Here is a 17,227-nt window from a genome sequence, read left to right on the forward strand (position 1 = left end):
CCGAGGTTGCCCTCAGGGCTCTGTCCTGGGCCCCCTTTTCTGGAACTCTGTACTCAACGAGCTTCTCAGTACTGACTTAGGCGATGTCCAGACCTTGGCATATGCTGATGATCTCTCCCTGATCCTGGCAGGGGACTCCAGGGCTCAACTTGAAGTATCTGCCAACAGAGCCCTTACCACCCTGCAAGCGTGGGTCTGGAAAAACCATCTGACCATCTCATCCACAAAAACCCAATCCATTCTCCTGAAGGGCTATCTTGATCCACGGAGGCCGCCTCAAATCAAGACACATGGCACAACCATCAAGCTTGTTACTCAGCTGAAACTCTCCTTGGAATTATCATCGACAGCAAACTAACATTTCTCCCACATCTCAACTATCTACAGAAGAAAATTAGAAATTTCATTGCACTGGTTGCCAGGGTGACCCGCCGAGATTGGGGGCTCAAAAAACGCACTCCAGCCTTACTGTATAAAGCCATATTCATACCAGCTATCACCTATGGTTCTGGCATATGGTTCAACAAAGCCTCCACTGTGGTAGGACGAAGAAAGCTGAACATTATTCAATGGCCAATTCTCCTTACAATAACCAGAGCATGTTGCACCTCCAGCACGCACGCCCTACAGGTCCTCGCCGGTGTACTGCCCCTAGACCTTGAGGTGGCCTATGTGGGGATGCTGTATCAGCTCAGCAGAGGAAAGTCTACCACCTTTTTACCACGGATCCTGCTAACACCTATTCCAGTGAAAAAAGCAGACTCCTAACCTACTTACAACAGACCTGGCAAGCCAGATGGTCTGAATCCACCAAAGGGGCCATCACCCGCAAATTTATACCAGACATATGCAAAGTATATCCCAAATCACCATCCTGGTTCTCCCCAGGCCTTCTAACCACATACCTCCTAACAGGGCATGGTGCCTTTCACAGTAAACTGAACCTTCTTGGACTTTCCGACAGCCCCCTTTGCACCTGTGGTGCCCAGGAAACCTGGGATCACTTGATGCATGACTGCCTACTATATGATGACCTCAGATCTTCTCTCATCACACAAATTCATTTCATCCCTAGAGATCAGGAGCAACATCTCCTGGAAGACCACCATACCTATACAGCCTTTTCGAACTTTGCTCAGAGCCTCTTCACGAGGCGGAAAACCCTACCACAACCACAGAATCAGACCCAACTAGACAATGAAACGACTTAATCAGCTATGTGTAAAGACCACTACTTGCTTCAGCATACTGCAATCCCCGTGAAGCCTTTCAACCTGCACAATAATTGTGCCTTTACAATGCAGTCTCAACATCACCTTCATCTACCATGACTGCCGCTCCGGCTTCGCCTCCCACCAAGTTGACTCACCACTGAAATGACTCCACTATCTGGATGGGACTTCTTTGTCCCAGGATTGACACTACTTGGATTTGATCCTCTCTGATTGACTCTACCAAATATATCTTCATGCAGCTCACTACTGAAATGACTTCACCACCTGGACGGGACCTGTCTGTCCCAGGACTGCACTACTCGAATCTTACCTTCTCGGACTGGACTCTGCCAACTATGACTTCACGCAGCATTGCTGCCAATGGCACGTGGCGATCCTGAACCCGTGCTCCCTTGCACGGCCCTGTTTCTCCCCTGTCCTGGCCGGGAGGAGGTGAAGGTCCCCTTGTCTCCTCCCTGCCACCCCCTCTTTCCTTCTGGTGTGGCATGGGCCTGCCTCACTGATTTTGGGGTCATCTACTCTATCGACCCTATACTTCTGTCTCTCACCCCCCCAGCCTTTAGTCTCCCCTCCCCCTCTAGCTTTCCAACTAGCGTTCATCCCATGTCAAAATTATCCTAGCCCTACACCCAAAATTCTAAATTCCACACTGTATAACTTAAAACTCCTTGGCCTGACCCAACCTCTAGCGCACCCCCCACCTTTTTTTTTTTTTTTTTTTGGTCCTAGCTGAAATCCCAGGAAATTAGGTGGCAGGACCTGCCAGAGTACTTATTTAAAAATACTGGTATACCTGGCTTGCCTCCACGGGGCTAAGTGTGGGCAACGTTGGGCCTCAGTAGGGGTCCAGCGGCTAAATAGCCAGATGAACAACGGTACACGACACTACATCCAACAATATCCATACACTTTTAAATCTCTGGCCTTTACAGTGTTCTGTAACACGTGACAATGTAGACTACACGGAGATGGGGGTAACCCCTGGTGCCGTTAGACCCTAAACACACTTTACACTTTACACTGACCTTTTCGCATCCTCTGTATTTGGTGGTGACGGGCTCGAACCCCGGTCTAATCAAGAAGCATGTGCTATGCACTGCTGCTCCTTCCCACCTGGCTATGGAGGTGCCCACCTGCGAGGTGATCTGAATGAGGTGTATAAGGCAGTAAATGGAATGTGCAGGTTCAATGCTGATGGGAGTCTTCCTCTTGTTCAGATTAAGAACCTGAAGGGGCATAGATTCAAATTGAGGAAAGACAGTTGCAGAATAGATGTACAGAAATTTGCCTTTAGTCAGTGGGTGGTTGATTGGTGGAACAGACTTCCATCTTTTCTTGTGCAAGTTAATAAATTTGTGCCTAAATAAATTTAAGGCTGAGCTGGACAGGCATTTGGAACGAATGAAGGGGTGAAATGGGAGGGTTTTTTTTTTTTTTTTTTTTTGGCTGATGCTGTATAAGCTTGCTTTCTTGCATCATATATCTCTTCTAATGCTAATCTCCCCCCCCCTAAGCTAGCAGTTTTCTGACCCACCTAAAGCTGCCACGATAGCATCAGCAAATATTTCTTGCAACCCTTCTATTTAAGCATATCCCATCCCTGTAGAAGCAGTCTCTCCTGTTAACAAATCCAAGTATATGATATCAAAAATATTTTTGCATCCATTTCCTTGGTCACTGCTGCTTAGTAAACTATGAGATTGGTTAGACAAGACCACCCCTTAACAAATCCACCTATGATTTCAGTATAATTACATGCCTGTCCAGATGATCCTTCATTACTTCTTTAACCAATGGTTCTTTTATTTTCTCTTGAGTAGATATTAAACTATCAGGTCTGTATAGATTCACATCACCTTTTGATCCCCCTTTATGAATTTTGGATAAATTTGCACATCTCCAGTCAATGAGGACCTCGCCCTGAATCCAAGGATAATCTCATAATTATGGCTAAGGTTTGCTTACCTGCTTTGCTGCTTCGCTTATTATAATTATAAAACTTCCATCCACCCTCACAATGCCTTTTTTATGTCCATAGTCAAGAATTTATCCTCCATTTTTCTTTTAGGTATTACAATGTCATTTAGCTCCTCGTTAGAGTTCGATAAACTTTTGGCCTCCCCTCCCATAAAGAATTTCTCATGTGTGAATGTAGATGCAAAATACCTATTCACTGTATCTGCAAACTGAGCAGTGTCATCAATAGTTAACCCATAGTCATCAACATGGCCCAATGTGACTCGATCCCTTCCTTTTCCTGTTAATATAAGCATAGAAGTTGGCTGTTTTTCTTTGCATTTTTTGCCAGAGACCTCTCATAATGTGCCTTAGCTTGGCTAATCTCCTTAGTGACTTGATTACAGACTAATTTATATCTAACATAGGCTTCTATACCAACTAATAATTTATATACATCCCATGCACTTTTCGTCTCTGCCACATGTCTCAATAATTCATCTGGCATCCATTTAGGTCTAAGCCTTGAATGGAATTTCTTCATTCGTATGAAAAGCCTAGTAGCTTCTTTGATTACCTCCAGCAAAAACCTTTCCCTTTTTGCTTGACAGTAGTTATGTGTTTAATTAAATTCCACATTAGCACACTGCGATTGCTGCAACCCAGTGGGTCTTTTACCTGCAAATTCTTAATGCACGATGAATCACTGCTGATAATCAGATCAAGTATTACTTCCTCTTGTTTCCTCCTGGTGTGTGAATATTGAATATCCTGTCCTGGGCATATGAAATAATATTGCTTATTCAGAGGTCAATAAACTAGAATTTTTCTTGTAATGTTAAACCTTCCTAATATTAAACCTACCTTCCTTTGTCGCTATTATTCAAGAAGCTTTTATTTCAGATTTGGCACATGTGAAAAATTCATTATAAGAGAAGTTTCTTTGGTAACTTCATTTCCAGTCAAGGGTTGGAATGGATGGGAATGCAGTGGAACACTATTTCAGTTCAACATAAAGTAATGTCAGCTATATATGTTTACTACCTTCTGTTCAATTATTCTGAGTAGCATTCAGTTCTGTAAAATTTTTCAACCAAACTCTTTTTTCAGCTACACTCTCATTTTCAACATCCTTTTAATATATACTTTACGTGTTATTCAGAAACAATAAATTTTAATATTTTTTGAAAATGGTAGATGCTACATCAAATTTATAGTCATTTTTGAAATAAATGACTATAAATTTGATTAGCAGCTGTTTAGCAAATAATCTGTAAGAACAATTAATTATTACAGAAAAGCAAAAAAAAAAAAAAAATATATATATATATATATATACACACACACACACACATATATATATATATATATATATACACACACATACATAAGCACACACATGAATTTGTTGTTCAAAGTAAGTATTTGGCCACATGGATATACCAAATTTAAAAAGAAGTTTATTATTTAATATTTTTATAATGCTTACCTATAAACGTTACAAGTAGGACTAGAATATGAACAGGAGATATCATGTTATTTTCCTGAGAAATATACTATACTATAGTTTTCTCTTTATAACCAACATTTTTAGAGATCAAGGGTTTTATTTTACCCTTAAATTTTTTCTCACATACATCTGAAATAAAACAAAAAATGCTGTTTTATAAATATATAAAAAATTAATCCTATAATCTAAAATCACGAATATTTAATAATAATTTTGTTTTAATGTAATATGTTGCAAATAATAAAGTAACCTGCAGCTTATTCAATATGCTAGAAGGCAGGATGTTCAAGCATATCAGATTAAATTACTATGAGCTACACAATTCTATGAAAGTTAGTTACAGACACATTAAGACACAATTAAGATGCATTCAAAGGACTCAATTTTAATTCATAGTCAGCAATAAATATAAAAAAGTTTGAAAAAAAATTATTTTTCTTGGAGTGAAAATTTTCCATTATTTATTAGCCTACATAAAGAGATGAAAGAGATATAAACAACAGTAGATACAAAGTAAGGTACTGAAACAATTTTTTTTTTTTCACTATTAGTATTAGCAGTGACAAATGATGAAAGAGAGCAAGCTTATAAATCATCAACCAAAAAAAAAAAAAAAAGTGGTAGTTTGTTCCAACAATCAACCACTCACTGGTTGAAAGAAAGTTTCCACATCTATCAGGCAATCTTCAATTTGAATTTATGCCCCTTCGTGTGTGTAGTCTAAGCAAGAGGAAGAATGCCATCAGCACTGAGCTTGCTCAATTCATTTAAAGCCTTAAACACATCAATCACATAACTGGCAGATGCCTAGTCTCCAAATGCTGCAATTTATAGAACTGAAGCCTTTCTTGGTAAGACCACCCCTTTTGTTCCCGTCACCAATCTCGTCGCCATTCTCTGCACACATTCCAGCAGATCCAAATCCTCCTAAACTGTGGTATCTTCATTTTAGAGCCTGTATACTATTCAACTAACCAGACCTATACACAAGTCTGGTAAGTTGAGTAGTGTACAGGCCCTAAAATGAAGATGAGCAGTGGTTACTTAGATCACTAACCAGACCTGTATGCAATAGTCAAAAGGCAGCCAAACCATTGACTTGTACAATAGAATAATTCTTACCTTCTTACCCTACTGGCAAAATTTCTGTATATCATTGACAAGACCCCATGAGCTTCTCTGGCTCAGAACTGCTCAGAAAACCTAATATATAATTACACAATTACCCCCAGGTCTTTTAATTTTCCACTACCCTGAACATAGTACATACAGTTGGTACTTTAATGTGGCATTACTGCTACCAAATGTACCTTGCATTTGTCAAAGTTAAACTTCAACTACCATTTCTCAGCCCATCTGCCTAAATTTTCTAGATCTTGTTGCTGTAGCTTAACATTATTACTGTCATTAACCACCTTGCTAATGTTTGAACATCCTCTAAAAATTTAGACATTAAGTTGATATAGCTTCAACAATATCAAAAATCAATAAGTTCATCAAAGATATTGATTTTTGATATATAGAAAGCAACAATGGACCCCAACAATGGACCCAACTTTCCAAGTAGGGCAAGTGCCGGTTATAGTGATTACTAGTTATTAGAATCAGCCACTTTGTAAAATCAAATTTCAAAAGCTGAATCAAATCAGTAAACTGCACTACACTTTCATTGTTTATTAGAATCACATCTTTTGTTATAAGAATCAATTTTGAACACCTCTGTGATATTTTTCTAAAGCACATTTCTGGAGGTCACAACCATAAAACAATAAAAAAAAATTGCAGTTTCCGGTTTATTGGGCTTTTCTGTTAGTGCAATCTATTATAAATGGGTAGTAAACTCGATCTTGTTGCATTTGCGATAATACCGATAGATGGAAATCTGTGCATTTTTATCATGAAATGTGTTTTCTCTTTACTGAAATCTTCATACTAAAAACATACAGTACTGTAAATAAATTTTCAGAATCTGCTCTGAACTTCAGAAACTTTTTACTCCATATCTCACTTGCGCATGTCGTGTTAATTCCGATTTGTGTGTGCCATGCATGTGCTTTGTTATTGATTGACGCTTATCTTTTTTATTGTGTTTTAAATTTTACTACCCAAAAAAAATATCCATGAACAGAAAGGGAGTGAATTTGAGTGTAAAAGATAAGTTATGAATTATAGAAACATACAAAAAATTAAACTTAACATGCAACATAATAGAAGCAATCAAGATGAAGCCATTAGTCATAGGCAAGAAGGCGCCTCCGTAGCCAGGTGGGAAGGAGCAGCAGTGCGTAGCACAGGCTTCTTGATTAGACCGGGGTTCGAGCCCGTCACCACCAAATACGGAGAATGCAGAAAGGTCAGGGAATGACCACCGCATATTCCGGAGCAATATGGCCTTGGTTGCTAATGCTCCTAAAAAACCAAACAAACAACAACAACATAGGCAAGAGTAAATTGCCTACATGTTTCAAAGGAGTAAAACAGCTGCCTGTTAAATATGCCAACTATGCCTGGTGCCTCCGTAGCCAGGTGGGCAGGAGCAGCAGTGCATAGCATGCGCTTCTTGATTAGACCGAGGTTAGAGCCCATGGCAACCAAATACGGATGATGCGGAAAGGTCAGGGAATGACCACTGCATATCCCCAGAGCAATATGGCCTTAGTTGCTAATGCCCCTAAAAACCAAATAACAAACAAACAAGCCAATTATGCCAACGACTGGATGAGAGCATCTTTATTTGAAGATTATTTTCATAAATAGGATTTGCAATTGGATAAGAAAAAAAAAAAAAATTTGCATTGGTTTTGGAGAACTGCCCAGCTCATCCAAAGTTGACTTTCAAAAACTTTGAATTAGTTTTTCTAGCTTTGAATATCACATCACTGATTCAACCTCTTGACCAGGGAATAATAAAAACCATTAAGACCTTTATAGATCGGATATGAAGCAAAGAATCATCCAGTATCCAATATTGAAAAGCAGATAACTGTTGTAGATGCACTTATATGACAATGAGTGCCTCAAAATGAAGTTTCCAAAACCTGCATTAGCAACTCTTTCAAAAAATGTGGATTAATTATTCATGATGGTCAAATAAGTCACGATACTGATCATGTTGAAAAGTCTGAAGACATGGGTGAACAGGAGTTTAATAACAGGTGGATATAGATGATGATCTACAAGTTACTACAGCTTTAACAGATGAAGAAATTTCCCAGTCTGTTACTGATAAATTTTCCAAGGAGGAGGAAATGAAGATGAACCCGATGAATACCAGTTACAAAACTGGCAAACTCGTGAAGCTATAGCCATCCTGAGAAGAGCCAGTAGCATAGCCAGGATTTTTTTTCAGTAGGTACATTCACAAAAAAGGCACCAATTGCCTAATGCTAAAAAGCGCCACAATATCAGATTTTGGCATCAGGGAGTACAATGTACCTGCTGACCCTACCCTGGCTACACCACTGAGGAGAGCACTGTAAAGAGACTGGTGCAAGTGATCATAAATATAGACTGTTACAAAATATTGACTTTGTAGTGATAATTTAAAGCAATTTAAAATAAGTGACTATTTTAAATTATAATCATATTACAAAGTGTTATATATATATTAATTAAGTTATGTACATAAGTATAAATTTATTTTTATTTTGTTAACCAGGGAATAATATTCTTTTGATTTTCACACATCATTTAATTGGTAATAAAGTGTAAATTTGCACTTTATATCTTTATTTTTATAGCCTGTGGATAATATTCAACAATTTTTTCTTATTAGAATCAAAATCAATTTACAAACATGATCACTACTGGTGCTTACTGTATATGATATCAAAATATTATTTTTTGCATCCATTTCCTTTGTTACTGCATCATAATAACAAATCATACTGGTAAGACAAGATTGCTCCTTAACTTAATTATACTATAATTATACCGCATTCTTGTCTAGATTGTCCAGCATTAATTCTTTAACCAGTGACTCCGTTATTTTCTCTGGAACAGATGTTAAACAAACAGGTCTGTAATTACTGTATCACCTTTTGATTCACCTCTCTGAACTGGATACACTCACACATATACAGTCCACAGGAACCTCCCAGAATCCAAAGATGCTCTCATAATTATGGATAAGGTTTGCTTAGCTCCTTTGCTGTCATCATGTGACCAAATCTCCTTTGCTTAGGTGGAAGTGATTACAATGTATTGATGTGGGATTTACTTAAAGATATACCTACCATCAGGGCTAAAGTGAAGGGTTGTTGCTTACATGAAGGAGACTACAGTGGTCACACACAGTTTTAAAATTCTATACAGTTAGGCCAACTAATGATTTTACCAACAACAAATTCTAAATGGGAAGCATTCAGGAAAATAATCATAGAAGTTACTAGGCTTTCCATACCAAATAAGAAATATTGTTCAAGGCCTGAAACTAAATGGATGTCAGATGATGACCTAATGAGACATGTAGAAGAGAAGAAAAATTCATGGGATGCATATAAATTATCAGAATCACATTGGTACATTTGATATTGATGGTTTAACTGTTGATGACAAACTGAATAGTATTTTACATTTACATTCACACATGAGGAATTCTTTAGAGAAGTGAATGCCAGAAGTTCATCAAACTCTAACAGGGAGCAAAATGATTTTGTAACAATTGAGAGGAACGTGTAAGAGAAATTGTCAAAATTAAACATAAAAAATGGCACCTGGGATGGATAGGATAGGATTCTATCCAATTATATTAAGGGAGGCAGCAAAGGAGGTAAAGCAAACCCTTAGCCATAATCATGAGAGCAGCTTAGGATTCAGGGGACATTCCTCATGATGGAGATGTGTGAATATACTACCAATCAGTGCTGGCCACAAGCATGTTCAACTAGTTCTGTCAAACAGAGCCCTGCGCCTGGTTCTGTTGAATAGGGCCCCACACGCAAATGGTCTAAATAATAATATCATCTGTGTCTTTTTCGCATTTCTATCAACAAGCCTACTGCCATCTAAATGTCTAGTTGCCCACTTTATCTGCACCCCAAGAGCACTTTCACGAGTCGACTTGAAAATTACTCTGAGCGTATACTTCATTCTCGATGTTTTATTTTATATCGAACATTTAAAATAGTTTAGGTAGAACAAAGAAAATTTCCATGTAATGAACGGATTATGAGAGACTTAACTGGAAATGCACTGTTCGCACCTCTGGCGCCTTCAGGCAATTGTGGCAATTAGTGCTGCTGCTTCTAAGCATGAATTAACAGTCAAAGGGATTACCATTCACAATTTAGTATTACTCTTAAAACCTATCCAACTGCCTGTCCCACATACCCAGAAGTCATGCTGGTCATCTGATTGGTTAACGTTTACCAGTATTCAACACGGCAGGAAAATAATTCATTTGAAATAAATGTAGTACATGAAATTGCAGACTTACGTAATTTTCTTATTATCTGGATCTGTGTATCATATTTATATTTCGCAGTTACAAAATAGTTTGTTTATATCACATATTTCAATTTTTTTCTCAAGGTAAGTAATTTTTATAATGAAAAATATAACTATGAAACTTATTTGTTAGCATATGCTGCTTATAGCTTTGATTCTCTATACGATTTCAATTTTTTAGCATTGTTTATAAACATAACGAAACTTATCTCCTAATCCATATGGTCAAAATTTGATGAAGAAATTAAAATGGGAATTTTTTTCCCGTGGGAAAAAAGTGCATTCTTTTACTGCGATTTAGAATTTGTGGGGGGGGGGGGGTGTTTATTATTTGTATTATATATTATTTATCTATTTTTTATTTATGCTATATCTTTTGTTTAAACAACTCCCCTTTATAATATCTCCCCACTAGCGCATCTGACTTTACTTCTCAGAAAATTCTAAGTTCATAGGGGAGAAACTCTTATATGTTTAATTCCCATTGGTTAGGCTTGTGTCCAGTACAACAAATAATTACACAAATGTTATACAAAAAAACATAAGTTTATTATGCATATTTACAGTTAAATCATAACAAATCTCATTAAGAATAAAATTTCACTGTTTCAACACCAAGGTACTTCCAACATATCCAGTCTCTTCCTATCTAACAGGCTCCTTTACAGACTTGACTTTTTTTTTTTATCTCACCTTTCTCATTATGCATACACAGGTTAAATAGTTACACTCTTTATATGCTCACCTTATTTCTGCTCCTATTACAACACAATCAAATCATACCTCATAGGTGTCATTAACATTTTTTAATCATTAAAGTTAAACATATCATTGATCATATTACTTTTATGTATCATCATAACTACCAATTTATTCTTTAATTCCCTATTCCTCTTTCTTATATATTTCTTTAACCATTATCAGTTACAGAACTTAATTACCAAAATACAATATTACATTCAAACACACCTTTAAGGGTTAGCAATATACATAAATTTTATCTCCACACATTTAGTATTTCTATTTTTACTACAATTCCTTCCGTTAACTTTCTCATCTACATTACTATCCTCCTTATTCCAAATTACTGCCTAAACTAACCATAATTGCCTTAGAGTAGAATTTACTCCTATTTGGTTCACCCATCTAATCTTATCTTTATCATTAATTTCCCCAATTATCGCACTACAGTCCTTTCTCTAGCAGTTAACTTACAGTATTTTCAAAAATAACTTTCTCTTATCATTGAATTCCCCAAATATCGCTCCACAGTCCTTTCTCTAGCTTTTAACTTACAGTATTCTCAAATTAACTTTCACTTACTTAATTTGTGATCAGGTGTCTTCATAAGGACCTTCTATCCTATCCTTATCCGGAGCTGTTATCTTCTGCTATCCAGGGCAACATCTTACAGCTTCCAGGGCATCATCATATGGCATCACAACTGCTACTCCGCTTTCAGGATATTATCGCCTTCCTCGGTGGACTGGGTGTTCTAAGGGAATCTTCTTCTTCTCTCATTCTCACTGTTTGCAGAACTTCCTTTTACTACCCCTTTCCAGTTCATCTCCTCATTTCTCACTCACTACATTACTGATAACCCCACTTCGACTTTTTTCGTCGGCTATTTCTTCATCATCTTTCAAGCAACTCCTCCCGACTCACCCTTTCACTAGCGCCGCTCAAAAAATTCTCTTCTCCCCTTCTCTTCCTTTTTTCACTCTCTCTCCCCTTGTGTCCATATCCATCCACAATTTCCTCCAGGAGTTTTCCACGCCTTCCCACAGTGTTTTCTTCCAATCACTCTTTCTTTTTCATTTTTTCTTTCTTTTCATTTGTTGGAAGGCCTAATTCAGCCTGCCCCGTAGCACTAGCACATGATTCCCAATATCCCTCTCTTTTATTATTTTCAACTTGTTAACATGTGTTCTTTGATGTCGGCCGAATATTCCAAAACAACTCTTCCTGTCTCATAACAGCTTGTCTCTATTGCACTCAAAAAAAACCACAAATTGTGACACTGGCTACTATAGCGTCTATTTTTAGAAACTAGTGTGTGTTGTACAGAATGCATTTACGGTGTGTGACCACTCATAAACCTTAAGTTGTTTTTGTAGCGCCGGACCCCCTGCTGGGTTTGTCATAGTATCCTCCATCTGTTCCCTGGTTTAACGGAAGTAAAGCTAATGGCTCTGTTTTCGTTCCCGCTACTCTTTTAATTTTTATACCTCTTACTAGAATAATTCTTATTTCTGAAACTGCATATATTACCCATTTATCCTATTAACGGCAAGAATCAAAAGAAAACTAACTTTCAAAGTCAAAAAAAATATTTTATTTTTGTAAGATTTTCAAAGCATACAAATTAAAGTTTATTTCCAGAATTTCAGAATGATTTTGTTATTTTTGTTTGTTGTTTCATTACATTATATGTGAGATATGTTGTAATTATTTTCTTTTTCAATAAATTAATAATAATTATTTATGCCTTCTATTTTTTAATCCAAATATTTTGGGCTGCAAATTTGATTTTGCTTCCTGGCAGCACTTAGGGTCACAGTGGCCCTGTGTTTTGTAAAATATTAAAATAGTTATGAAGAATAACAAGTCATTATTATTGTATCGTATCATTTATTAATTTGATATTATAAATACTAAAATGTGTAATATTTTAAAATACTTTTTTTTATTCCTTACCACAATTGACTGTTCTTATGCTACATAGGTACACTAATAATTTTAAAAAAATTAATATTTATAAAGACAAAAACATTTTATGCAAATAATCTACATGATATAAATATCTTTAATAATAACAGAAACACAGACTTAATAATTTATATAATATGAAAATATTTTATTTTCACCTTAATATCTTATAAATTAAATTAATTATTTTTAAATTTAATTATCTCTTAGTTGCTATAAAATTTGAAAAAATAAAAATTAAAAAATCGCTATTAAAAAATACCCCGAATAATTTTTGCACAGGGTCCCACATGTAATTCTTGAACAGGGCCCTGAAAATTTTGGGACCAACCCTGTTGCCAATCCACAAAGGGAGACCAAAGGGTGACATGTGTAATTACAGACCTGTTAGCTTAACTTCTGTTGCAGGAAAATAATGGAGTGATTGGTTAAAAAATATGATGCAGTTTTATCTAGATAGGAGTGAAGTTACACTTCAGTCACAGCATGGGTTCATTAAGGTGAGATCCTGCCTGACCAACTTGATTAGATGCTATGATACAGTAACAAAGAAAATGAATGCAAAAAATAACTTTCATATGATATACTTGGATTTCAGGAAACCTTTTGATACTGTTGCACAAAAAAGACTGCTGACTGCTGTATGAATTGGAACAGTCTGGCAATAAGGGCAGTTACTGCTATGAACAAAGGGATGGTCGGGTGGGAGAAGGCAGAGAGTGGTTAACAATGGACACTGCTTTTCGTGGACTAATGTATTTAATGGAGTTACACAGGGTTTGGTCCTGGGCCCATTGTTGTTTTCAGAATTTATTAATGATATTAATGAAGGTATATCGGGCTTAACATCTAAGTTTGCAGATGATATAAAGTATGCAGGATGATTAATGATAGTTATCAAGGTATTCTGCTGCAACAAGATCTAGAAAAAGGCAGATTAGTTAAGAATTGGAAATTGAAGATTGACAAATGCAACAGTAGTGCACATGGGTAGCAGAAAATGAAACTCATTGTAGTGGAAAATGAAAAGGACTGAGGAGTAATTGTGCAGTCAGATAAGAAGTTTTCTGAGAAGTGCAAATAGGCTGTCAGGATGGCTCATAAGTATTGTTAATGATATACAGGAATTTTGCTAGTAGGGTAGGGATAAGGAGGTGTTTTTGTGCTTTTTTTTTTTTTTTTTTTTTTTTTTTTTTATGAAAACCCCACACACAAGCGGTATTAGAAACTATAGTCCTTAGCACTGTGCATGGGTTGAAGGCCGAGAAAATAAAAGAAGATATTTGTTGACATTAGACTTGCACTTCTGTAGATTGCATTAATTTTCAAGAAATACGTATGAAGGAAGTTTTTCCAGAAAATAGAAGTTGAATGATTAAATGAGGAAGAAGAAAAGTTGGTTCTGTGAGTTTGAAGTTGGACAGTAATATTATGTTGACTGGTTGCAGCACATGTCTGGACTGCTTTGGAAGCAATAGTGGGAATTATAGAAGCCAATTCAGAGGAACAGCACCCATGGAAGTATCTGTGGAAAAGGCATGCAGCAGAAACAGAGCATCCATGAGACAGAGATTAGAGAGACTCTTTTAGAGATGAGTCATTAATTAATCTAAATGCCTTCATTTGAATGGAAGCCTGAGAGAGGTTTTGGGGGCACCTCCCCAGATGTGGCGAACAATATTCCATGGTATGGGGGATTTGTGATTTGTACAGTGTGAACAGTTGGTGATTAACCCACTGTAAAATGGCAGTGGTTCCCAAACTACTGAGATCTATGGACCCCTTCAGAAATAAATAAATAAAAAGTTGCAGGCCCTTTAAAAACCAAAAAAAAGTTTGAGGACCCCTACATTAGCTGACCACTCAGCAATTCATACACACATAAGTGTAAACACACACTAATGGTGGGGATTGAATGCAAATGTTAGAGAAGTGAGTTGTATACATATTAATAGTAACGAAAATAAGTAATCTTCTATACAGAAACTTGTTGTGATTCTATCAGTATATTTTTAGGAAAATAAACACATATTACTTGATATCTTCTAAACGTTTCACGGACCCTCTGGAACTGATCTACGGACCCCCGGGGGTCCATGGGCCCCAGTTTCGGAAATGCTGGTATAAGGCAATGGTGAGGTTTGTTTGTTGTTTGTTATTTGGTTTTTAGGAGCATTAGCAACTAAGGCCATATTGCTCCGGGAATATGCAGTGGTCATTTCCTGACCTTTCTGCATCCTCCGTATTTGGTGGTGACGGGCTCGAACCCCGGTCTAATCAAGAAGCATGTGCTACGCACTGCTGCTCCTTCCCACCTGGCTACGGAGGTGCCAATGGTGAGGCCACATCTTTATTACTGCATACTGGTCTGTGGGACTCATTTGTGGGAGGATATAGAGCTGCTGGAATGGGCACAGAGAAGCACAATGAGATCGGTGAGGAGAATGGCTCTGACAAAGATAGGCTTTATTTCTGCAAATTGCAGCATCTGGAAATTATGCATCTGAGAGGTATTCTGATTGACATGTATCAGGTTTCAAATGGCGTGAGTGAACTCAATGCAGATGAGATTCTTCCTCTTGTTCAGACTATGCACATGAGGGAGCATAAATTCAAATTATTGAAGGATAGTTGTGGAATAGATGTGCGGAAGTTTGCCTTTAGCCAATGGGCAGTTGATTGCTGGAACAAATTTTCATCCATTGTTGTGGAAGTGGATAGCTTGAATAAATTCAAGGAATAACACTCAGGGTAGTGTAAAATGAAAACAAATGAGACGTGGAGACAAAATACTAAAGGGGATGAATAGGTGAAAAGGAAATGTTTTTTTTTTTTTGGCTGATGCTATATAGGTTTGCTTGCTTGCATCATTTTCCACTCCACTTCCAATACTAATATAACTTTTTACAGTCTGTATTTGTAAAAATGCAACTCACTGCAGCCCAGATCCCTTTTTGGCAAAAATTAATGGCAAGTAAATATTACAGTAACATATTTAAATTTCCTTTTACTACAGAACACGAAAAAATATGCATTCAATATAATATGGGGTCGATTTTTTAAATATCACACTTCAATTTAAGGGAACACACAAATGGCCAAGAATATAATTACTTTTTTGTGCAAATAAATAAATGAGATTAAGATCTCTCACCATTCATAAAAATTTGCTGCTGGTCTTGATGCAGTGCAGACTGCAGACCACTAATTAGTGACCCCTGATATATACAGTATTCTGTGTGAATGCGTTAACATGGAAGCCTGGATTTCTTTTCTTTTTCTTATCATGTTATCAATCTTATCATAATTTTTATTTACTGTGTTTTTCCATAAAATTTAAGGGAACAATTATTGCTTTTCTTCTAACCTCCTATTTTTGATAAGATAGACCTTAGTGGTGTCTTATAGAAAATAGAAAAAATTATAGAAAAATGTCCATACTTACCAGAAAAGTATCCCCAGCAGTTCGCAAGGGATTTCTGTATGTACAATTTATTCAAAGCAAGAACTGTTGTCAGGAATAAAGGGGAGGTTTTTTGCAAAGGTGATTATAAAGATGAAATCTACAATGGATAAAAGGATGGTTGAGAGGAGGAAGACAGAGTGATAATCAATGGACACTGCTCTTTGTGAACTAATGTTATCAGTGGAGTCCCCCAGGGTTCAGTGTTGGGCCCATTGTTGTTTTGTATATTTATCAATGATACTGATGAAGGTATATCAGGCTTAATGTCAAAGTTCACTGATGATACAAAGGTTGGCAGGGTTGTTAATGACGGTAATGACAGCATGCTACTGCAACAGGATCTAGAGAATTTTGGCGGATGGGCTGAGAAGTGGAAACTGAAGTTTGTAACATTGACAAATGCAAAGTACTGCATACGGGTAGCAGTAACCCTGGAGAAATGTACCAACTGGGTAGTGTTACAGTCAGTGTAGTGGAGAATGAAACAAACTTGGGGGTAATTATGCAGTCAGATATGAAGTTTTCTGAGCAGTGCAGACATGGTGCAAGAGTAGATCATGGTGTCTTGTCAATGATATACAGGAATTTTGCTAGCAGGATAAGGAGGTAATTGTTCCCTTGTATAAGGCAATGGTTAGGCCACTTCTTGAATACTGCATACAGGTCTGGAAGCCTCATTTTAGGAAGGATGTACAGTTGCTAGAACGAGTACAGAGAAGGTAACAAGACTGATGAGGGGAACAAAGGAGTGCTCTTATGAAGAAAGGCTTAAGTTCTGCAAATTGCAGCATCTAGAGACTAGGCACCTGTGAGGTGATCTGATTGAGCTATATAAGGCCTTAAATGGAACGTGCAGGCTCAGTGCTGATGGGATTCTTCCTCTTGCTCAGATTACAAACCTGA

General features: G+C 37.1%; 1 protein-coding gene across 6 annotated transcripts in view; it reads right to left on the reverse strand.

The window, feature by feature from the left end:
• Positions 1-17,227, reverse strand: part of Cad74A (cadherin 74A) — a 748,720-nt gene that overhangs the window by 664,467 nt on the left and 67,026 nt on the right. For all 6 annotated transcript variants that reach the window (XR_016546733.1, XM_090369392.1, XM_090369388.1 and 3 more), the window contains one exon: positions 4,681-4,830. Coding sequence is in view for 5 of the 6 variants with exons in the window: in XM_090369392.1 (XP_090225518.1) it covers positions 4,681-4,726 (46 nt within the window). In the remaining variant the exon portion in view is untranslated. The remainder of the gene's footprint in view (positions 1-4,680; positions 4,831-17,227) is intronic.

This window comes from Mastigoproctus giganteus, chromosome 3 (genome assembly GCF_048544385.1).
Source record: "Mastigoproctus giganteus isolate SK-2022 chromosome 3, ASM4854438v1, whole genome shotgun sequence".
Taxonomy (NCBI): domain Eukaryota; kingdom Metazoa; phylum Arthropoda; class Arachnida; order Uropygi; family Thelyphonidae; genus Mastigoproctus; species Mastigoproctus giganteus.